Below are 24,699 nucleotides of genomic sequence, written 5' to 3' on the forward strand. Positions count from 1 at the left end.
TTGGTATTTCGGGACACTTCATAAAGGTATTTCTCCTCTCTTGCATTAAATGTATTGACATGACTTAAATTTTCTTTAGTTGTTTGATAAACAGCCAACCAAAAATCCGAGAAGATACTTACTACCCTACAAAAGCAATTTCTCTCCGGCACCGCCAGGAAATGTCAGGGCCTGTGAGAAGCACAACCACTTCTATATATGCCAGAATGTGTTCATAAGTTGGATTTTTGGTAAAAGTTTTTCTTTAAATTCTCAAAGAACTTCCTTAGTCAAAAAGTCTAACAAAATTTAATTTACCAAGGAATCTTTAAATCTTCATACCTTACCTTATATATGCTTCATATATCAATATATATTCTTTTATAAACAGAAATAATGAATAAATGTAGAATTTAAAGTAATCTGGCCAGGCGTGGTGGCTCATGCCTGTAATCCCAGCACTTTGCGAGGCTGACGCGGGTGGATCACGCGAGGTCAGGAGTTTGAGACCAGCCTGGCCAATATGGGGAAACCCTGTCTCTACTAAAAATACAAACATTAGCTGGGCATGGTGGTGGTATGCCTGTAATCTCAGCTACTTGGGAGACTGAGGTAGGAGAATCACTTGAACCCAGGAGGTGGAGGTTGCAGTGAGCCAAGATCACACCACTGCACTCCAGCCTGGGTGACAGAGTGAGACTCCATTTCAAAAAAAAAAAAAAGTAATCTGTACTTTCATGGTTAAAAATCTCTATTCTTAACATAAACTAATCAGGTACACAGGCAGCTAAAAATATAAGGTTACTTTGCCTTTTTCTTTTTTTTTTTTTTTTTTTTTTTTTTTTTTTTTGAGACGGAGTCTCGCTGTGTCTCCCAGGCTGGAGTGCAGTGGCTGATCTCGGCTCACTGCAAACTCCGCCTCCCGGGTTCACGCCATTCTCCCGCCTCAGCCTCCCAGTAGCTGAGACTACAGGCGCCCGCAACCACGCCCGGCTAGTTTTTTGTATTTTTAGTAGAGACGGGGTTTCACCATGTTAGCCAGGATAGTCTCGATCTCCTGACCTCGTGATCCACCCGCCTCGGCCTCCCAAAGTGCTGGGATTACAGGCTTGAGCCACCGCGCCCGGCCTACTTTGCCTTTTTCTATGAGACACCTCATGGTTTTCTCACACTGCTTTCCCGTACAAAGTGCAAATGTCTTACCAGAGGGTGATGAAGTCCAGATGATTTCATATCCGCGATCAGAAGTTACACTGTCACTCTTAAACCGTAGGTAGAGCGCATTATTTTGAGAGAAGACAGGGTTTGGTAGCAGAGTTCCACAGTACTTGCCCAGTAATGGTGAATTGCTGTTACTTCCATTTCTCACCTTTAGGAAGGAGTCATTCATTATTAACCTTACACTTTCTTCTCTAAGGTACACACATTAAAATGGGAGACAATTGGAATGACGACACTGTTTGGAAAAGCTTTGTCTTTTCTATAGTTAAGAATGAAGGGTTTTCTGAAAATACACGCAGAAATCACCTTCACCTGCAAAGGGGAAAAATGTTCCATGTGTAGATCAAAAACATTTGCATTTTGATTCAGAAATATCTGTTAACCTACAGTAATTGAAACACCAGGCAGCTTCTTTATGCCATAGTCTGTGCTGTGATCCTGCAGCCTTTGCTTATGGGGAAACATTTTGGAGAATGTAGGTAAAGTGAATTTTTAAAAGGTGGGGATGGGTGCGGGCAATGTTGCCTGCTCTGTTTCCAGTCAACTATTACACCTTTTTCAGTGTGTGTGTGTGTGCGCACGTGTTTCTCATTAAAAATTACTTGGCTATAAAAGGGCTATGAGAAAATACAATGCAAAGTATAATGAAGTTCAGAACGAAAGGAATTTCTATATGGGCAAAGGACAGAGTTATAAACTATACAATGTCTGTTGTTAAATGTGTTTTACAAACACATTCCGAGGCCTCGTTGCTTTTTTGTTTCAACTTATTTTTGAGTAGACACATATAAAAACAGGAGATGAGTTGGTGTTTTATGGGGAGACAGAACCACACTGTGAACTGAACCACTTTCTGTCCCCCAGCCTGGCTCCTACCCTGCATTCACAACCAGCCCTTCTTCCAGGGGGCTCTCGACGCTTCTTACAGAAACGTTACACAGGCAATGTATGTTGGAACCAGACTGGCATGTGGAAATGCTGATTTTACTGATCTATGTATTCAAAATACTGGAAGTTCCTCTGTTCCCTTTATAATTCCATGGTTTAAACTTTGGTTAATTGGTTAATTGCCGGTATCTTAAGTCACAGAGTTAAGACATCTTGCTGGGCTGTGTTAATCAGGTGAGATTCCTTTTAGGTCTATGTAGTAGCCCATGGGAGAGAATAATGCCTTTTTAGTGTTTTGGGGATTATTCTGCTACGTGTTTAAACAAAGTAGCCTTGCCATGACAGAGTAGCCAGTCATCCACTAGAAGATGGGAGGGCTGCCATATATAAGACCTGCCAGCACCATGCTCTTGAGTTTGGGTGTTTTTCCCTTGGGGTCCTCTTTTAAAATGCCGTTGCTCTGAGAGGAGCAGCGAGATACTAATTTCCACTGACATTGCTGGCAACTTGTCTTATTCACCGTCCTCTCCTAGGAGGAATGGGACCACCGAGAGCAGCAGGCATCTCTGGGACATCAGAGGATCCTGAAAGGGGAGGTGAAGGCAGGAAAACACGAGCAGATTCCAAGCATGGTCTAGAGCTCAGCCCTCGCTTGGGAGTTAACACAGTAAGAATCCTCAGTCAGACATTTCCGTTCCCACTGCAGTTCACAAGAACGGAATGCTGAGGCTTCCTGGTACAACTGCCGAGAAACTATGCCTACAGTCTTCCCACTGAGAGCCAGATGGAGCCACATTTTAGAGGCCTAAGTGGTGGTTTCCTTTCTTTGCTTATGGGACAGGAAGTTTCAGATCCATTCTGTGGAGTGATGAAGGACAGCTAGGAGGAGGAGTTCTCACTCTCCATGGCTGGAAAGCAAGGCTTTGCTTCCCAGCATCTATCAGGCAAATGGCAAATGCTGACTCTGATCAATAATGGTCCATTCAAGCTGGAATGAGTTAAGAGTTACTTGCACTGTGACTCCAACCTAACGAGATTATTCCATCTTTCCTCCAGATCCCACTCCCCTCATTCTTTCTGCTTTACACTTCATATAAATATTTGGATCTCCATGGTGGGGGAGGTACATAGGTCCAAGTTGAATAACCTGACCGGCACAAAGAATAACTGTATTTGTCTCTTCATTTCCTTCCTGCTACATACATCTTTCGGTCTCCTGTCATGGCGAATATTCCTTTAGAAAAGGCATGAGCTTCCTCTGAGTGTTATTTACGGCGCTATATGTTAAGGCTATTGATTAATAAAGGATTTAGATGAATTCCAAAGGGGAGAGCTTTCCAGGATGATAAAACTCTGCATCAGGAATCATGTGGAAGCTAAACCCATATGCAAAGACCATGTGCCGGGACATCCTTCCTGGCCAGGCTGGGCAGAAGGTGACAGCAGCCCTAGAAGCCAAATCAGATGAGGGGGTTGCAGGGGAGAAAAGAAGGAAGAAAGAAAAGAAAGAAGGCCCTTGGTGCTAAGAAGCTGAAGATGTTTTGTTGGGCACGAAGGCTGAAGCTACCAAGAAACTAGCAGCTGAACAGAAGCCCGCTGGAAATAATCCTCCCACAGAAGGAAAGTAGCCTGCTGCATACACCGGTACATTTGTTTATGCTACAAAGATCAAATCATCTTGGGCAGCTTATTTTGAATGAAGTCCTGATCAAAGAGGCAGTGAGAAAAAAAATAAAATAAAAAATACAACTCCAGATCAGGTGAAGACAAACAAGCACACTTTTTGGAAACTTTACTGAAGACTCTTGTGTGGTGAAACAAAGCCAATTGAAGACGGTCAGGATGAGGTTTAGATTTAAACTCCACTCATAGAAGAATTCAGCATCCTTATGCTCTTGGCTCTTAGGTTCCACCTAAGTACATTTCCTAAGGATGAATGCATTTTCAACAGAGCTTGCAAAGCTTACAACCCTGTGAGCTCTGGGGTTTTCTGGCAAAACACAGGTGCTGAGTTCCACACACTGGGTCCACATCAGATGAGGCTTATTCAGACTGTCTCCTGCCTATGAGCAATGATGTTCATGTCCCATCTCGCATGCCCAATGCAGGCGATGGCGCAGAAAGAGCACAGAGGGAGTTCATCAGGGGCACTGGAGGACCCCAAAGGTTCAAGCCCAAGAGGCGCATGGCTCTGCCGGCTCCAGGTGCAAGGGGGGCTTCTCTCTGTGTGTCCTGGGGTGGAAGTGGAGGGTGGGTGAGTGGAGGATGGGCAAACAGCAAAGTCACTTCTGTGCCCAAATTCAAGCTCTGGAGTGGTGGAGAAAGCACAGAGCACACCTCCTGTGACCAGGGAGCACTTATTCAAGGAAACACTTGTCTTTAGAGGATGTTCACAATGCCCGAAACTTACTGTAGCTGCCAGGGAAATGACGTGAGCTATTTGGTATCATTCAGTTTCATGTGAAGAATCAGCATGTTGTCCTTAGACTTCCCTCTGATCCTTTTATGTCTCAACTTACATATTGCTCTCTTAAGCCTTCTAATTCCCAGACTGAGTTAGGGACTCCTACCCATGCTGGACCCAGTTAGTCCTTTACACATTGTACTGTAATTGGCTATACCCCATCTGTCCTTCCCACCAGACTAGGAGTCTCCTGAGGGCCCTGAGGTTCCCAATTTCTGGTGTTTGGACTGGTACTCTGTAAATGTTTAGGGAATAAAAGGGTAATGAATAAATTAATGAAACAAATAAAAATCGTATAGTATTAGCAGCACTAGAGAAAAGATGTAAAATCTTAAGTGATCCATCATCTTTTAAATAATTCATTCAAATGATATTCAAATGCATGTTACCTCCAAGAAATCGTTTCTGCATCCAACTGAGTTCTCGATGCCAAATGAATGAAAAAAGAGAGAAATGGTGTGGTTCTGGGGGGCCGTGACAGTAATGGTGCAATCCATGCCATTGTTATAGTTATCTGGCCATCCAGGGCTCCTCAGGTTGCCAAATGCCTTGTGATAGTCTCTGTTGCAATCTTAGAGGAAAAATATGCATAATTAATGTATGCAATCCAGTATGTAGTGCTCTTTCAACTTCACAGGAATCATTCAAAAAGATCATTACATTTAAACACACTTTAGAAAAAAGTAATCCAGCTTCTTTGTTTATCTTTGAGATAATTGAGACCCTGAGCAGTGAAGTGAATGGCAAGCGGCACACACAGGTGCAATGCAGCAGCTCGTTCACAAAAAACTGCTACGGGAAGCACGACACAGGAGGCTTCTCCTTTAAAGACGAATACTCGAGCATCCTTTGAACTTTTCTGATCACACGGAGGTGGAAGTGGCTAGCATTCAGACTCTCTTTTCAGCAAGGACGCTACCTCCAAGACCGAGTTTTGCACAAGGATTTTAAATCCATTGGTGAGTTATTTGTGGCACATCATTCTCTACCTTTTTTATGTTTGTTTTTGGTAAAAAAAAAAATACCAAAAGTACTTTTGTTTGTTTTAACCAAAGGCAGCTTTCATTTGAATCAGTTCAAAATAAGTACTAAATAAAGTGTTCTGTGAAAATAAACTTCTCAGTGATAGTAATCAGGTAGCCCTTTCAAGGATTTTTGATTTTTACAAAATAATTTTCTAAGATTTTCAATTTTGTGATTTTCAATTTTGTGAAAATACTAAAAACCTTTGAAACATAAACTTTAAATGAGTAAATTGTATGATATGAGAATTATATTTTGATAAAGCTTTTGTAAATAAATATATATATTTCTTGTAAATAAAAATGTATATTCAATGTGGTTAAGTGGATAATTAAAAAGACAACTGGTATATTTTTAAAATCAACTATATACTTCGAAGAAAATGCTAGCATTCTAACCATCTTGGTTAGTATTATATTCTCTTTATCTCTTTAGAAACCAACTTTAGTAATCTGCGAAATTGGGCCTGGGTTCTAGTTAAGAGATGGGTGTGGTTTTTGTTAACAAATCCTAATTTACTCACAGGAGTCAATTCTAGAAATAATTGTAATTATTCTAGGAATAATTGTAATGATCATGGCAGCTTTTCTGAATGAAAGATGAAGTTCCAGGGCTCACCTGCTATCTGATAGGTGAAACTCATTCTAGAGTTTCTGTTTACAACTCCAGATTTGAAAATGACAATTGCAGTACTCATAGAAGAGTAAAACACTGGCACAGCTGAAGCATTTCTGCCACAGAACTGAATTCTTGAATTTCCGTGACCCTGAAGTGAAATGGGAGCCAAATCATGTTAGATTTAGTTTTAGAAGAGAACAGGCCATAACAGAAATTAGACTGCATATAAAAGTATGGCTTATTTAACCACGGAAACTAGCTCTGTTGTTGGAAGGGCTCTGCAAGAAGACTCACATTGGGCTTGGAACAGACACAAGTTGTACCTTCCCAGAGGGGCGGGAGAAGGGGAGGCAAAGTTTTTGCTGAAACCACAGACACTACCCTGCTGAAAACAAGACCCCTCGCCTCTCATGCGACTTCCTAGCTGAGGCCTGTGCCATTGCTCTGAGGATCGCGGGCTGTTTGAGAGCTCACTGGATCTCTCCTCCTGGGGCTTTTGCCATTGTCCTGAGCTCCATGGGACTAACCACCACCATCACCCTGATCCAGCCCTTGCCGCCCCTTAGCAAATCTAGTCAGAGCCTTTGGTTCCACTGCACATCCCCCAAGCCAGCCAGGGCCTGTCATGAGGTCCCAGTTCCCCTTTGTAACACTAGGGCAACCCTCCTCACCTCTCAAAAGCCTGGAGTGAATGCAGTCGAATGCCCATCAGTTCTTGGGTAAAAACAAGTTGTACCAAAGTCAGGGTATTTGCAGACTCCCTGTCACAGGAATGTCTCTAATATCTGCAGTCCTTAGGAACTTACTGAAAGACTTCACCTGTCTCTGCTTGCAAAACTCCTGTAACTGCTCAGGGCTTCCACCCCTCCTCCCCACTGTCTCCTGCTCTTGGTCCTTGTCTAACTTTGCTGTATCCTGTGAACTTTAAACACACTGTCAGTCATTCTCTGTATACATCCCCCGCCTTTCCACTTTGTGGCCTTAGCAAAACCTGGTTCTCCAGCAGCCTCCTGGTAGAGGCTGTTCTTTCCCATGCTCCACAGTTCATTGAGGAGGAAGGGTGGGGGGCCAGCCTCAGGGGAAGAGAGGGATGCTCCATATTCCTCACCGCAGCTTCCATCCTCGTCTCAAAGCTAGTTTTCCTTCGAGGGTCTCTACCTCTGGCCAAAGATGATCTCACCATTCTCATCACTCTCATTTACTTTTCTCCCAGTTACTTCCCTTCATTTATGAAAGACTTGAGGTGTCTCAGCTCACAGTAATCTCCTGCCCCAATTTCCCTTCTGAACCCTTTAGAGGTTTTGGTGTTTTTACAGACAAGCCATTAAACACCTTCACTTTGTATTTCTTAACCCCAGTGACTTCCATCTCTGCATCTCTGTTCATCTCCAATGCCAGCTAACCACCGTACATCCTCTGTAACCACCCTACACATCATTCCTTCATGATCTGCCAATTAGGGCAGCTCTGTCTACTCTTGGATACCCCGAGAATCCTAGTTTCTCGGGGCTCATCCGTCATTGTTTGTCTTTCCTCCCTACCTACCCAGTCTGAAACCCTTTATTGTTTCCTGTATTCATTCAGTGGAAAACATTATTCAGTCATGACAAACACTGGGTCTTACTCGAGGCTGCTCCAGCTGCTGTTATGTTCCAGCTGGTGCCTCGTGCCCTGAAAGTGCCATTCTGTGCCCCACTTAGGGGTCCACCCTGATCCCCATTGTCTTAGCTTCATGAAGCCGGGGAAATTGAAAGAGCTTTCACCCAAAGGGCCTTGTTCCACTTGACTCTAAGTCCTCTAGGGTACCACTGGGTAATAGGGATTTTGTCCTGAAAACAATTACCAACGGAACAACGATAATCTAGCATCTTGTCTACCTTGGGAGCTCATCTCAGTGTCTATGCTTTGCACAAAACTCAGCAAGTCCAGGGCCTATTCAGCCGCCAGCACATCTCACACCTCTCCACACTGGAGTCAGACAAACTGGACTTTTCTCTCCCCAGCAAGACCACGTGAGAAGCAGGGGACCCCAGATTTATAATGAAGAGGACCTTGAAAACTCAGAAGACGACAGATGGGACTCTACTAGTCCAGCATACGGGGCTTTGACCATGACATTTTACCGGAATGAACTGGGGAGGGTTAGTTGCTCCCCAAACTGCAGAAAGACAATCCAGGTATTCTCAGATGTTCTCCCGGTATCCATCCTCAGTTCATGGCCACTCCCTTTACATATTTTCCCAGATAATCTCATTCTTCTCATTATTTCAATTACCTATCATGATAATGATGATTCACAAAAATCTTTGGGCCTTTGGTCAACATCCCACTTTGTGTCCAACTGTATCCTCAACATCTTATTCCAGAGGAAATACAGACTCAGCATTTTTTAAAGTTCAAAGTGGCTTTTTGTTGTTGAGACGAAGTCTCGCTCTGTCGCCCAGGCTGGAGAGCAGTGGCACGATCTTGGCTCACTGCAACGTCCGCCTCCCAGGTTCCAGGTTCAAACGATTCTTCTGCTTCAGTTTCCCAAGTAACTGGGATTATAGGCGCACACCACTGTACCTGGCTAATTGTTTGTATTTTTAGTAGAGACAGGGTTTCACCACGTTGGCCAGGCTGGTCTAGAACTCCTGACCTCAGGTAATCTACCAGCCTCAGCCTCCCAAAGTGCTGGGATTACAAGCGTGAGCCACCATGCCCAGCCTTTTATGACCTGTGAGACTAGTGCCAAATAGCCTCTTTACTGATTCTCTTGTGTTCTGTATTGACCCTTTCAATTCAACCTATACGTAAATCCCACTAAATATAAGTATTTCTCCAAGCATGGTCCATGGAGCTCTGGTATTGGCACCAAAACACCAGAGGTGTTTGTCAAAAATTCAGATAAATGGGGATTCAGTCTCTGAGGGTGGGCCAGGGAGGACGCACTTTTAAGATGCATCTTAATGCATTCTTAGGCACATGAAGCTTTGAGAGCTCTGGACCTACAGGACCAAGTTCAAGTTTCTTGACACCTGATTGGAGGGCTTTGTGTACAGACGAAAAACATATTAAGCTGGAACTAACTTAGAAAATTATTTAATTATGGCTTCATTACTTCAAGTGTTTTGCAAATACTGGTGAAAAGGTCACTAGATGCGACAGTCATTCATCCTATAATTGTTACCTGTGGTGAGTCCTGAAGCTCTAAGTAATTCTGCGTGCAGTCTTGCGAGGTCAGCTGTAACGCCCACACAGTTATCTTGACCTGCTGATGTGGAGGGGCGTCAATGACCCAAGTACAGGTGGAAAATGGGACATCTGGGTCTGATGAATTGGGTGATGAAATATTTTGTGGGGTCCAAGTTGCATTGTATGTTCCACCACAAGGCACTGGGGAGGGAAGAAAAAGCAACACAGGAGACATTTTATTCATGTCGCATCTCAGGCAATCTTTAAAATTCTGTCTTCCCTGCCTCCCACCCCAGAGGAGCTATATTTTCATCACTCTATTAAGAATTCAAGGTTTATATCCTTGACTAAAGATTGTATCAAATTTGTACCACAGATTAAACATAGAGTAATTAACATGGTGTTTAGCAATTGACATTGAGTTTAGATAGTAATTGACATTGAGTTTAGTAATTAACATTGAAATTTAGATATAATAAGCGGGGCATTCTTTTCAGTGCATAAATACATGTGTATTTCATAACTTATAAAAATGTGTCTATTTACTCACTGTCTGTGATGGTGTATGTAGCATTAAATCCTTCCCTTTCTAATACCAAATCACTGACGAATTGAACCGTAAGGAAGTTACCAGAAGAGATAAAAGGAGCAGGCACGGTGGAACCACAAAACGTTCCAGCCAAGTTCGCATTTTCACTATCCCCATCGTATAACTGAGAAGAAAAACAATTCATTACTTCTCCATTATTTACAAAAAAGTTGCATATTTCACACTACATTGGATGTGAAGTCACGGTAGGTCACAATTAAACATTTTACATTGATGTTCTTAGAGGTGGTTGTAACTTGGGAACAGAATTATAATTGGATTGATTATATTATGACTTTCAGTAAAAACCTGGTATGATGTCTAACATTTTTTTCCTCTTTGGGAAAGTAATATATGATTTTAAAAAGAATGTTATTGAGAGTCCGCTCACCCACTGCTACCTTAATCTCCACACTTACTAAGACTCTGGCCCCAGCTGCTCTGATCTCTTGCCTAGATGATCACTGGAGCCTCCCAGGAAGCCTCTCATTCTGCTCTTGTTCCTCTTTCCTCTATTCTCAAAATGTCAGCCAGAGGATACTGTTAAAATGTAAGTCAGACCAGGTCACTGCTCTGCTGAAACCCTCCTATCTGCTTCCCATCCACTCAACAGAACAGCCAAAGCCATCACAATGGCCTTCTCTCCTCTCCCACCCCTCACCTTTCTGATCTAATTTCTTATTGTCTCCACTTTGTTCATTCCACGTCTCGAGCCAAACGAGGCATGCTTTTACTTCTTGGGTATGGCATTTGCTGTTCGCTTTGCCTGGAATGCTCTTCCCTGTATATCCGCATAGTTTGTTCTCGTACGTTCCTTCAGGTATTTACCCACATATCCCCAACTCGGCCGGGCGTGGTGGTACACGCCTGTAATCCCAGCTACTCGGGAGGCTGAGGCAGGAGAATCGCTTGAATCTAGGAGGTGGAGGTTACAGTGAGCTGAGATGATGCCACTGCACTCCAGCCTGGGTGACAGTGCAATACTGTCTCAAAAAAAGAAAAAAAAAAAAAGATATCCCCAACTCAATAAGGCCTTCCTGATGCAGACTCTCCCAACATTCCCATTTCCTTTGCCGCTTGATTTTTCTTCACACAAGTGTTATCTTCTTCTATATACTACATATTTAGCTTTTTTTTTTTTTTTTTTTTTTTTTTTTTTTGATACAAGATCTCACTCTGTTGCCCAGGCTGGAGTGCAGTGCTGCAATCACAGCTCACTGCAACCTTGAACGTCTGGGCTCAACTGATCCTCCCACCTCAGCCTCCCAAGTACCTGGGACTACATGTGCACACCACCATGCCTAGCTAGTTTAAAAAATTTTTAGAGATGGGGTCTTGTTATGTTGTCCAGGCTAAACTTGCTTATTTCATTGTCTTTCCCTCTGAAGAGAATACAAGTTCCATGAATGCACAGATTTCTTTTCTGCTCACTGCCATGTTCCCAGTTTTTAGAAAAGTGTCTGCACATGAGAGGAACTCAATAAAAATCTAATAAATAAGCAAGTGCTTTGATTCCTCTCTCCCACTAGCCCTCCCAAAACTGTTCTCCCTGAGCCATCTTTACCTCAATGTTTCAAGCCTACAACTTTAGTCATCTCTGATTCCTCTCTCTCTCTCTTCATTCCACAACCACTCCATTCTACCTTCAAAATATATCCCAGAGGGCTCCATCTCCAGGTGACCACCATCATCCTTCACCTGTTCCCACTGAAACATCTTAAAAGACCTAATTCCGGAGCAACCATAGTGTTCTCCACTGAACTGCCTGCATGTCTGCAAACTCCAATGAGATGATGCTCCTGCTCTGTCTAAAATGCTCCGGCAGATCCCCATTGCACCTAAAGTAAAATTCCAGCTCCTTCCCACGGTCTGCAAGCCCCGGCTGCTCTGGCCTGTGCCTCCTTCCCAGGCCACCCGCACCTCATGGCTGGCTGCACTACCTTCATCCCAGGAGGAGGACTGCCCATGGCCCTGCTCCTGCTGCTCTTCCTTCTTCAGCTGAAGCTGAGTCCGCACAGCTAACGACTCCCTGTCATGGGCCCTCACCTCACATGTCACTTCCTCAGAGAAGCCAATGCTATTGAATGTTGCCCTTCCCCAGTGTCATCCTGTTTTATTTTCCTATTATAATCAAAACTGATCTTATTTATTGTTTATTTGCTTTGTCCGATCTCTTTCCCAACAAGGATGTAAGTCCCACGGGTGAGGAGATGGAGACTCTGTCTGACTTCTTCATTGCAGTGTCGCCAGCACCCAGGACAATTTCGAGCCATGGCATCCTTCTAGAAACATCCATTGAAATAGTGGGTGCTTGGATTTCTCTCAAACACATAACTAGAAAACGTTTGCTTCTGAGTAATCTTCATTGTATTTCTAAAATGAGTATCTGTGTGTATCTAACTCCAAATATTAAATTCATAACAGAGCTATGATGTGTTCAAGGCCTCAGAACAGCCAAGACCATGACCACTGACATTATTCTAAAGCGCTAGGATTATATAAGACAGGAATGACAAAAAGCCGTCATTGCAAAAGAAAAAGAAATGCACCACTAGATGGCACTGTCTTTTCAACTTAAACATGATTTTAGTTACTTCAGAATCAGATGAAACTCGAGTTTCCTAATCTTCACCCCTTTGTTTCATGGAAGAATACATTTGCCAAGTTTTAGGTTATGCACTTTTTCTGGTAAACAAGTTAAAATTTCATAATAATCATTGCTGTCTTTATGATCACATTTATTTTAGCAAGCATTTTTATTCTAGGACCTGTGTGCCAGGCCTCTGTGCTAGATCCTATGCATACGAGGATGTATAAAGCCCTTTCTAGACCTTCAAGACATAAGACTCTCTCATGAACAAAGGAGAGTAAAGGTCTACAAATTAAATATACAAATACATATATTTGTGTATATATGCACATATACTATATATATACACATAAATATGTGTGTACATAAATTATATACAAAATAGAGAAAAATAAGTGCTACAATAAAAGAATGGGAGTGTATCATGAGAACCCACTTGATGGAGACAGACATTTGGGTTGGCCCTTAAATGTAAGTACAGACCTTCCAGACCTGCCGTGCACAGTGGCTCATGCCTGTAATCCCACCACTTTGGGAGGCTGAGGCAGGTGGGTGACCTGAGGTCGGGAGTTAGAGACCAGTCTGACCAACATGGAGAAACCCCGTCTCTATTAAAAGTACAAAATTAGCCAGACATGGTGGCGCCTATAATCCCAGCTACTCGGGAGGCTGAGGCAGGAGAATTGCTTGAACCTGGGAGGCAAAGTGAGCCGAGATTGCACCACTACACTCCAGCCTGGGCAAAAAGAGCAAAACTCTGTCTCAAACAAAACAAAACAAAAAAAACCTTCCAGACCTACAAAACAGAAAGGGTATCCCAGCCAGACAGACATGAATGCCACGCCATGGAAGTGTGAAATGCATGGCATGTGTCAACAGCTTCTGACCTCCTCCACTGGGACTGGAGGCTAGGGTGAGAGAACAGGAGAAATGACGAAGTCCAACAAACAAAGCTGTGAAGTTCATACATTTCATCCAAGGAGTCTGGATCTGATCCTACATGATGTAAGATCGGATTTGGGTTTTACATGGATAACTGGTAAATGTGAAGGAAGGTAGGAGGCAGAAGCCAGGGCTGGATGGAAGGGAATGACATATATGCCTGGCCCCAAGCTGGTCTTGTGTTAGTTCATTCATTGCCACAGTAACATTTCTCCTAAGTGAGTTGAAATAGCTTGTGGCCTCAGGATAACTGACATAGGAGGCTCTAAACTCCTGTGCATCAAGCCCAAGATCTCTATCTGCTGTCTTGTTCTCTGATAACACTAAATCTCCGCTACAGACTTTTGCCAGGTTGCCCTACAGTGTGTTGCGGGGTCCCCTATCCAATGATGAAGGGGGGGATCATATATAAACTGGGATATAAATGGTGCCTTTAGGATCCACACCATGACAAGCAGCTACGGGCCGCATTCTGGGAGCATACATTTCCTGGCACAACTGTGATGGACCTGGAGCTTGAATTACGTTCTAAGTCTTGTGGATGTGGGTAAGTGCTAAGAAGAATGTTATATTTTCTCGACTTTTAGGACTCTGATAGTTTTAGAATCTGCTAAAGATCCTGAAGGCATTGTACAAATAATTTAGTGGCAGGCAGGCTCTGCTACGACCATGGCAAAATCCCACACTTCACCCAGCTATTGAGTTAAGCAGTTACAAAAACTGGAAAAGAAAATTTTCGGATTTTAATTTCTATGAACTTTTAATGCACAAGCACAATAGACTTCGATACTGGACTATAATTCTTCTCAAATGTAATAATTTCATACATTAATATCCTTAGGACTTCATCTTTGAATCTTTCCCTGGGAATTTGATCACAAGAGGATTTTGATATTCTTCCCGGGAGCAGAATCTTAGAGTATCTTCATGAATTCTTTGATCTTATGGCAGAACCTCTGCTGGGGTCTGCTGGGTAACACTCCAGGGCATAATTTAGTATGGGAAGAAGAATAGAGAGTGACTTTTCGCGTTTGGGGCTAAACTCTGACCCATTTCAGAATCTTCTGGAGAAAAAAAAGTTATACTAGTTCTAGATGTCTGGGAAAAAGCCACAAAGAAGCAATGATTAGAATCAGCTCTACAAGAGAAGGAGTTTTCCTAGTATTGTTTTCTAAAATCTCAATGTTCTTTTCTAGTTCTTGGAGCAATGTCTAGAATAGAGTAGGTATGCTAATTAACACCGATTGAATGAAAGAATGAATGAGTAGTAGGCATGACCTCATGTGGACAGGAACGTGATGCCTTCCATAGACTGCTGATCCTCTCCCCAGAGATGGACAGCCCCTCCTCGGCTCCAGTGTCTGACACAGACTGAATGGTTAAGCCCGGTGCATTAAGTTAGACCTTCTCAATGAGGTCAGTACCACCCCGGAGGGAGTGCTTTGCACAAGTGTGGTGGTTTTGGGGTCATCACTATAATTTGGGGCTATAACGGACACTTAGTAATTCACAGGACAGTTTTGCAAAGTGAAAACTTATGTCCCACATAACTTTCGAATGTCCTGTCAGACATTGGTGTAAAAAAAACCCAAAAACTTGTTTATAATTATTTGATCCCAGAACCTAAATCTATTTTATATATAAACACAAAAATATTTTTGCATAGTTTTGATACGCACCAAATTTCCAGAAAAGCAATTATTGTGTAAGCTGAGGGAAGACTATACTTTGGTTTAGAAATGTTTGTTTTGAGTTTTTCCACCATTTTGGAAACTCACGTTGCAGATGGTGATGCTGCTATTGGCATGTGGGCTGAAAATACAACCCACCCGTATTTGTCTAAATTTATACTTTTTATTCACCACCATTCTATATTTACATATGTGAAGACACACTATTTTATATACTTTCCTTTTATTTCTCCTTTTCATTGCCTTTAGCATAGGATAGTGATTTTTTTTTTTTTTTTTTTTTTTTTTTTTTTTTTGAGATGGAGTCTTGCTCTGTCCCCCAGGCTGAAGTGCAATGACTTGATCTTGGCTCACTGCAATCTCTGCCTCCTGGGTTCAAGTGATTCCCCTGCCTCAGCCTCCTGAGTAGCTGAGATTACAGGCACCCACCACCATGCCCGGCTAATTTTTGTATTTTTAGTAGAGATGGGGTTTCACCATATTGGTCAGGCTGGTCTCGAATTCCTGACCTCAGGTGATCTGCCTGCCTCAGCCTCCCAAAGTGCTGGGATTACAGGCGTGAGCCACTGCACCCAGCAGTATAGTAATTTTTTGAAATTACATTATGGGTAGGTTATACCATAGATGACATTCACTTCAGGTGGGAAAGGAAGCATTACAGAATATTGGCTATGAAAAGGCCTGTAATTCCAGCACTTTGGGAAGCCAAGGTAGGTGGATCGCCTGAGGTCAGGAGTTTGAGACCAGCCTGGCCAACATGGTGAAACCCCGTCTCTAATAAAAATACAAAAATTAGCTGGGCATGGTGGTGCATGTCTGTGATCCCAGCAACTTGGGAGGCTGAGGCAGGAGAAGCACTTGAACTCAGGAGGCAGAGGTTGCAGTGAGCCAATATCGCACCATTGCACTTGAGCCTGGGTGACAAGAGAGAAATTTCAAATCAATAAAAAAAGAAAAAGAGAAAGAAAAGGGACACTGGTGGGCTTGAGGAAAAACCGGGCAATGTTAGGATGAGGACAGCTCTCTGCTGGTTCCGTATTTCCTGGCAGAAAAGTCAGCTAGGTTCATACGCCTCTCAGTTTTGTAAAGGATAACAAAAAGGAGTGAGTTTCTCTTCATTCTGTAAATCCCAGCTCAGCCATCCCCCTCTAGAAAGCCTCTCCTGAACCCCAAAACACAGCCAATCAGAGCCTCTTCTGCTCTGCCCTTTCATGTTGTTTCTGTTTATGATCTTGGTCATGTTATACAACATGTTATACAACGTGACAAAAATGTCCATTATTTAAATGTATTTTATTTGTACTTTAAATGTAATTGTTTAAATGTATATTATTTGCTTACATGTCAGTCTCCTACACTTTACCAGTAGCTCCTCAAGGAGCTTGAACTCTTCAAGATATGTCTTTAACTGTCTACATCTCCAGTGATGCTGGTACAAGGTCTGGCACATACCCTTGCCAACTAACTCCTTCTGCAATGGATATGATGTGCATTTCGACAGAGACCGCTCAGTGCCATGCACAATTCACTAGGTGATTCAGTTACTGTAATTACTCTCCAAGTCAACCCTTTCACAAACAATCATGATAGAATTATGAATGAATAATGGAATTGGTATGATTTTACTTGTATAGCTAACACAGAGTTCAGTTAATTTAGCTTTTCTAATAAGCGATTTGATTATAATCTCTAAAATCTAAAAGGAATCAAATGTCCCATTTATCACAGAAAAATCTCTTTAATAAAGAAAGCTCCACGCTCCACATTCCAAGGGCTATTCTTTGATCTGCCAGTTAACTGGTAGTTGGAAATGTTGCCAATTGAAGGAAATTGCTTTTCCAAGAGGGAAAACAAGAATAGTTCTGAACAGAATTTATTTGAAAAAAATGATATTTTATTTTGAAGCAAGAAAATAACTCCTTGTTTTTGATACTGCAGTTTCTGACCTGAATGAATTGCGGAAATTCAGAAAATGACAAGCTGTTTTGATGACATTATCAAATCACACTCCATATAAATGGATCTTGAGAGTAAATCCAATCAACTCTTCTAGCAGGGCCATACTCAAAATATTCCATAAGAATTTAAAATTGTAATTTTATATGCAAATCCATTATTTTTAGTTTTTAAGAAAAAGAAATTCCATAGTGCCCATGCCTATTTGGAATTACTCCAAGGGGGAAAAAAAAGGGAGGTAATTTTGTTTACAATTTATGTCAGGTACAGTGCTGAATGCTCTAGTACACATAATTTTAATCCTCAAAACTGCCTTTCATGTTAAGTACTATTATGTGATTTAAAGAAAAATAGATGAAGTGATGAGGAATCGGGAAGATGAGGAAATTTGTCTGACAGCAAAACTGGGTTAGAGTTCTCATACCATCTGTCTCTAAACCTTCTTACCTTTCTGTAAAACCAGGGGAGCTCTCAACAGTTCTGAATTCAGCTTTAGGACTGCTCTAGTCATTTTGGTCTCTTCCAGTCTTTTTTTTTTTTTTTTTTTCCGAAAGTATCTTACTCTGTTGCCCAGGCTGGAGTGCAGTGATGTAATTACGACTTACTGCAGCTTCTACCTCCTGGGTCCAGGGGATCCTTCCACCTCAGTCTCCTGAGAAGCTGGTACCATAGGTGCACACCACCACACCCAGATAATTTTTTTTTGTATTTTTTGTGGAGACAGAGTCTCACTATGTTGCCAGGGCTTGTCTCAAACTTCTGACCTCGAGCAATCTGCCGACCTCTGCCTCCCAACGTGCTGAGATTACAGATGTTGAGTCACCGCACCCAGCCAGCCAGGTCTCATTTTAGGAAAGGAGAATTCAACCGGAATTGACATCCCTTGCTATCTTTAGTCTTTCATCAACTCCTCTGATCCAGCTTCGGTGCCAACACTTTATTAAAATGGTTGTCATCCAGAGCAATGAGGCTGGTCTTCATCTTTTCCTTTCTTGGCCTCTACTTTACAATTTAATTGTATTGACCCTCCATGCCTTGTAAAAGAATCCCCCTGCCCCTTCATTCAGGGATACTACACTCTTCTTGGTCTTCACATTTATTTTTTCATGCCACATCTGTTTCTTTTCCTGCCCCTTTTGCCTTCTCCAACTGCCTCCCTGGATACCTTTCCTGGAGCTGAGAGCCTGACTCTGCAATCCATGCAGACTCCCTCTAAGAAAGCATCCTTTCTCCTGATGGAACGAAGGCTCTTTGCTGCATCCTCTCTATTCATGGAGCTGTCTTCTCACTGGAGCCCCATTCCATTCTCTGCCCACTGCAGTGTCACTTGTCTGTTTTGCTCTCACCAAAACCACACTGTTATTTTTCTGGTCTCTCAACCTTAGCCCTTTTCAGAGTAAAAACATAAGCATATAATTAAGTGCTCAAATGGGTATTCCCTCCACACATTTTCCTTCCTTTTCTTTTAAAATAATTTTCTTTAAAGTTTATTGCAATGCTAGAACTTGAGTTTATCTTGCACCCCTCTTGCCATTGCCGCCATGGCTGCACCCCTGATCCACCTCCTCACCTAGGAGGGACCTCTCTCTGGAGCCCTCCCAGCTTCCTCTCCTTCCAGTTCCCACAGCTACTGATTTCAGGTTAGTCTTCCCTAGCTACTGCTCTTATCACATCACTCATTGGAAAACCTTCAACCACTCCTTATTTTCAGCCACAAAAAGTCTAAAGTCATTAGTTTGACTTTCAGGATCCTTTGTAATCTTGGTATTTCTTTACATAGGCCATCTTAGTTCTTGCTACTCTTTAGCACTATTCTGCTTCAATACAGCCAGCCTCTTTACTCTTTCGAGAACATGCACATATCAAGTTCTACGACTTTTTGAAAATGTTCACCTTGCCTGAATTCTCTCCTGTCTTAAGTTTTCCCTCGCTCTATCAAGTCTTCCTTGATCATGACAGAACTTCATGAACTTTCTTTCCTTTTAAGCTTGCACATTGATTCAAGCCTGCGTCAAATGCATTCATTAGCGCTTAAATGCTGACTCTCCTGAACTGTGCATTCTTAATTTGCATGTGTCATCCCATAATTTTCTAATCAGACTTAAGCTCCTCATAAATAGAAATCTTGCCATACTTTTTATTTTTCCCCTGAGAGTGCAGTAGTAAACATTGATTGATGCTACTTAACACTTGTAATCTGAACCCATATAACCTGATAGGTATAATAATTTAATATTAAAGAGTCATTAAAAATTGAAGAGAGGTTTCTTGATTTACTTTCTTATTTTATTTATTTATTTTTTTTGAGATGGAATCTTGCTGTGTCACCCAGGCTGGAGTGCAGTGGCGAGATCTCAGCTCACTGCAACCTCCAACTCCCAGGTTCAAATGATTCTCCTGGCTCAGCCTCCCGAGTAGCTGGGATTACAGGCACCTGCCACCATGCTCAGCTAACTTTTTGTATTTTTAGTAGAGACAGGGTTTCACCATGTTGGCTAGGCTGGTCTCAAATTCCTGGCCTCAAGTGATCCGCCTGCCTTGGCCTCCCAAAGTGCTGGAATTACAGGCGTGAGCCACTGTGCCCAGCCTTGATTGACTTTTAATGGGATTTCAGAACCATTTTAATATCTAAACATAATGTGATAAGCAAATCTATAAGCCTAAGAAATAGACAAATTAAGAGGTGATTATTTGTGTCACTGACATTGTTTATTTCAGGATTTGCCAAAGATCCTTTGAGTATCTCTCTCCAAAAAACCAACCTTCCCATAGATTGTCTCTTGCAAGACACTGATGAACAGGAGATTTAAATGCTAATGTTAGAAGCCAGTCACACAAAATATCTGAGTCACCCATATTAAAGATTAATTTGATATGAAGATAGAGCATCTATAATATTAAATGTTGCATCACTGAAGTATAGGTCATTTTAAAAAGCAGTAGTACCTGTACTCACAATTTTCAGGACTTCCTGTAATGATATAAACTGGAATACACTATATTAGAGTCTGGGATGAGTAGACTCTGTTAAAAAAACAAAACAGGCTTACCTTTACATAATCATAAAGGCATCTTTGCCCAGTACTTGCTGCCTCCAGAGCAAATGTATTGAAGGTGAGGTGAATTACTTTGTTTACAGGTCCAATTATGATCCATACACAGTTTAAATTCTTGTCATACATTCCATTCGAATCAGAATCAGGAGAGGCAAAGGTATTATTCAAGGCTGTCAGATAACCACCACATCCTTGCTGAGGCCCTGCATTAAAACAAAGACACATCACTATGCAGACCAAACAGAACAGACCTTACATTGTACATGGAGCGTTTTTAAGAAGAACATAGTTTCCATTTTCTGTCACACTCTGAGAACATGATCAGATCATTCCCTCCTGGGCTCCCTCCTTTCCTCCCTCCCTCCTTTCTTTTCTTCCTTCCTTCTCCCCACCCCTCCCTGTCCCTCCTTCCCCCCTCCCTCCCTCTATCTTTCTCTCCCTCGCTCCATCTTTCCCTCCCTTCCTCCATCTTTCCCTCCCTCGCTCCATCTTTCCCTCCCTCGCTCCATCTTTCCCTCCCTTCCTCCATCTTTCCCTCTCTCGCTCCATCTTTCCCTCCCTCGCTCTTTGCTTCCATAGCAGAGCCTTCAGGTGTCTCCTTCTTACTCAGAGTTGCTGAAAGAAGTAGGAAAACACATGGGGTTCTATATACGTTTTGGGGATTGCTGATGTGATTTATTGAAGATTTTCGTAGCCTTGAAAAATTCAATTTTATACAAAATCAAGTATTTTGCATAATAAAACTGGTAGAAAATGTGCATATGTTTTACTTTTATGTTCCGCTTTTATGAACACTGTCAGACTGAAAACTGAATTTATGAAGAATTTACCCAACACACCAAGAAAATTGCTGCCAAGAAATCTTGTATTTACACAGTGTGATAGAAAGAGGCTGAGAGGCATTTAACACTGCAGTCCAGTTTATATTCAGCCACACTCTATATTTAACTTTTTCTTTTCCAAAACACGAGAAGCTAAAGGAAAAAATCTTTATAGAAGAAAAAGGCCTTCTTTGAGATAAAAATTGTATAATTCAGAATAAAACTGCAAAGGAGAGAGAAAGAATAATCTCAAGACGATTAAACGGTCTACCATAAAAGAAGACAAAAAAAAATCCTCAGAACATAAGATTTAGTTTTGTCTACTCCATGGCCTAAGCAGATAGCTCAGAAATGATTTAAGAAGAGCATAAAGGGATGAACAATTTATTGACAATTTTGAAAGCAATGGTGAGGATGAAATAAGCTCAGAATAGCCCTAGTAGGAATAGGGATTAAATTGGTGCTGAAAGTCGTGTCTGTAAAGCTTGCATTCTATACAAACATAGGTCATGGCTAGTTCCAGAGTTAAACTTCACTGGGATTGGCCTTCAGTCTATTTTTCTCATTCCATTTTCTGCTCACAGCGAAAAGACTGCTTTCAACATTAGGGGGCGCTAAGATTTTGTACTTGGACTTGGCAGGAAACATGAACAATGGTGGCTCTCCTCAACTCTGTCTGTAAACCCAATGGATGGCAAACGTACAGGGTGATTTTTGTTACAGGTACATTACTTAGTAGGTCAGGCTTTGCCTGTCCATAGCTTCTAAGTCAGGTGAAACCATACAGTATTTGCACAGTCAGATATTTCCTGAAGTTGAAATGCTTCCAAAGGCCCAGTTCCTGATGTATTCACAGAGGGCATCTAGGACAAAATTATTCTGAAACGTAAGCAATACGCAGTGCTTCACCACACGTGGCTAATGATTCTGCTCATCTGAACGGGGCCTGCAAACTACAGAGTTGGAGTTTGTGGAGTTTGAGCAGCTTTGATTCCAGTGTGAACTGACTGTTACTTAAGGAAACCACTTAAGCTTATTAGCATGCATAGTACAGAAGAACAATGACTGAGGGTGTGAATGCATTGATACATTTATTTACTACATATTGTTTAATATTCAAGAAACTATATTTAGTATTTAAGTAGAAAAAGATAAATGATAGTCCATTAGTAGTGCTAAGACATAGATAAATAATGATGACACAATTTAGAAAATGATAGGTTCAGTAAAAGAAGCAGAAAAGTCTTACATCTTGCAAAAAGATGAAGATTACTTTGGGCTACAAGGATCTCAACTGTTCCAAGGAGGAGGTGACTTGGATCTGGGTCTTGAAGCATAAATAGAATAAAACCATGTAGAAATGGAATTGGCATTGGCAATTCCAGTCTGAAAGAATCTTATGATCCAAGGCTAAATGGGCAAGAATTTACATTATATGCATGGGCAAGCATAACTCTGAGAAAACAACAGGGCACATGAAGGAGAATAATGAGAACCAGGATTTGGGAAAACACGATGGGGTCTTCTACAGAGGGCCTCCAATGCTGGATTATACAGAGTTTGGCTGTCAGACTGTGTTCTGTGGTTAATGGGATCTATTTGAATGATTTTTAATCAAACAAGTGGTAGAATCAGGATGTACTTGCTAATCAAGTCTTATCTAAAAATTGATCCAGAACCAGCATTTCACAAGTAAGGGAACGGAACTGAAGGAGATGAGACCAGGTGAAAGGACATTGCTGTAGTGAGGGCTGCAGGTAGGAGTGCTGAAGAGTTGGAGGTAGGTAGACAGGAAAATGCTGTTGCTGGGCATTATTCTATTAATACATCAGCTTCAAAAACTAAATGTTATTTATAAACATTAAAGCTATATATTTTATCACTACTTGTTTATTAATTGTTACTAATAAGTTCATAAGGGCAAGATGGCAATTGCACTTGGGCACAGTGAATGCCATTACACACACTTATTATGTAGTACTACTGCTATGACTAATGCCATACGGCAGCACACCCGCATTCCAGGGAACCCGAAACAAGTATCCTTAAATCACTGATGTGTTTGCCATGGATTGAGTGGTAGATAGGCTGATCCTTCCTTCCTTCCTTCCTTCCTTCCTTCCTTCCTTCCTTCCTTCCTTCCTTCCTTCCTTCCTTCCTTCTTTCCTACCTCCCTCCCTTCCTCCCTTCCTCCCTCACTCCTTCTTTCTTCTTCCTTTCCTTTCCTTTCCCTCTCTCTCTTTCTCTTTCCCTCTTTCTCTCTTCTTTCTTTCTATCTCTCCCCTCCCTCCCTCCCTCCCTCCCTCCCTTCCCTCCCCTTCCTCCCTCCCTCCCTTCCTCCCTTCCTCCCTTCCTTCCTTCCTTCCTTCCTTCCTTCCTTCCTTCCTCCCTCCCTCCCTCCCTCCCTCCCTCCCTCCCTCCCTCCCTCCCTCCCTCCCTCCCTTCCTTCCTTCCTTCCTTCCTTCCTTCCTTCCTTCCTTCCTTCTAGATGAGGACTTGCTATGATGCCCAGGCTGGTCTTGTATTCTTGGGGTCAAACAATCCTTCCACCTCAGCCTCTTGAATAGCTGGGATTACAGATGCATGCCACCATGCCCAGCTTATTTGACTGATTTTTAATTCTTCAGTCCCTCTGTCTTCAGTCTCTCTCTTTGCACTGCACTAAAATGGAGAGTATATTTTTCTGTGCACTTGATGTTAAGCTTGGCCCTATGACTTGCTTTAGAATGAGTATTAGTGGTCATGAAGCAGTCAGAGGCCTTGAATGTGCTTATGTTCTGTTCTTGTCTTTATTGTTGTCTAGGACTTTGTGCTCCTGTGATCCACTAAGATATCATGTGTTGAGTAACTGCTGGTTCAAAGAAAAAGTGGATTCATGTGGAGCAGACTTATACCCAGACTCAACTTTACAGCCAACTACAGCCAACCCGCAGCCTGGAACAGAGGCAGGCAAGCTAGTCCGTGGACCCGTAAATGATAAAAACAAATGCTTTCATTATAAGACACTGAATTGTGGATGGTTTGTTATGCAGCACTGTCATGGTAATAGCAGACTAATACACACACTAATATTAACTGTTTGAGCTATCAAACTATAATAGAGCTCATTGCTCAATTCATAAAATATACACACAGAATAAAGAAAATGGAGAAGAATTATCATCAGATAATCCTGGCCAAAATAGTCAAATAATCAAAGTGAATATCATATTACATGAGTGAACAGGTATTTGTGTAGTGCAGGAAATAGCAATTGCTCTGATTCCCCCACTTTAGTGCTTAAATATAGCAAAACTGCTCTATGCAAAATGAAATGCAAGTGTATATGTCTTTGAGAAAATGTAATGATCAATATTAACAAAAGAAGGGTTCTTTCCCAAAAGGAGCTATTGCCACATTACTCTTTCTGTGTTTCAGTGGTAGAGGAATATCAACAAGGGCGACCTCTGTGACTATGAAATAGAGTCCCATGCATCAGAAAGTCATATATATTTACTATACTGCTATTTTGAAATTGTGTTTTTTTTTTAATGTATAAGCCATCTTAACCTTGATATGTTTAGCATCACCAATCCATTATTTCCTCATTGCTACACATTTTTGGACCACCCAGACAGCTCTCATCCATCAGCACTGGCCTCATCAATCAGGTGTGTCAGTCACTCTCTAATGACACACCCTGTGTCC

At 41.9% G+C, this 24,699-nt stretch overlaps 1 protein-coding gene across 1 annotated transcript in view; it reads right to left on the reverse strand.

Annotated features, from left to right (window-relative positions):
* Window positions 1-24,699, reverse strand: part of CUBN (cubilin) — a 307,219-nt gene that overhangs the window by 6,261 nt on the left and 276,259 nt on the right. The window contains exons 60-65 of the mRNA XM_015146561.3: window positions 20,186-20,394; window positions 9,918-10,080; window positions 9,363-9,568; window positions 6,194-6,341; window positions 4,942-5,123; window positions 1,183-1,348 (exon numbers count right to left, since the gene is read on the reverse strand). Of these exons, the coding sequence (XP_015002047.3) occupies window positions 1,183-1,348; window positions 4,942-5,123; window positions 6,194-6,341; window positions 9,363-9,568; window positions 9,918-10,080; window positions 20,186-20,394 (1,074 nt within the window). The remainder of the gene's footprint in view (window positions 1-1,182; window positions 1,349-4,941; window positions 5,124-6,193; window positions 6,342-9,362; window positions 9,569-9,917; window positions 10,081-20,185; window positions 20,395-24,699) is intronic.

The sequence above is a fragment of the Macaca mulatta genome, chromosome 9 (assembly GCF_049350105.2).
Source record: "Macaca mulatta isolate MMU2019108-1 chromosome 9, T2T-MMU8v2.0, whole genome shotgun sequence".
Taxonomy (NCBI): domain Eukaryota; kingdom Metazoa; phylum Chordata; class Mammalia; order Primates; family Cercopithecidae; genus Macaca; species Macaca mulatta.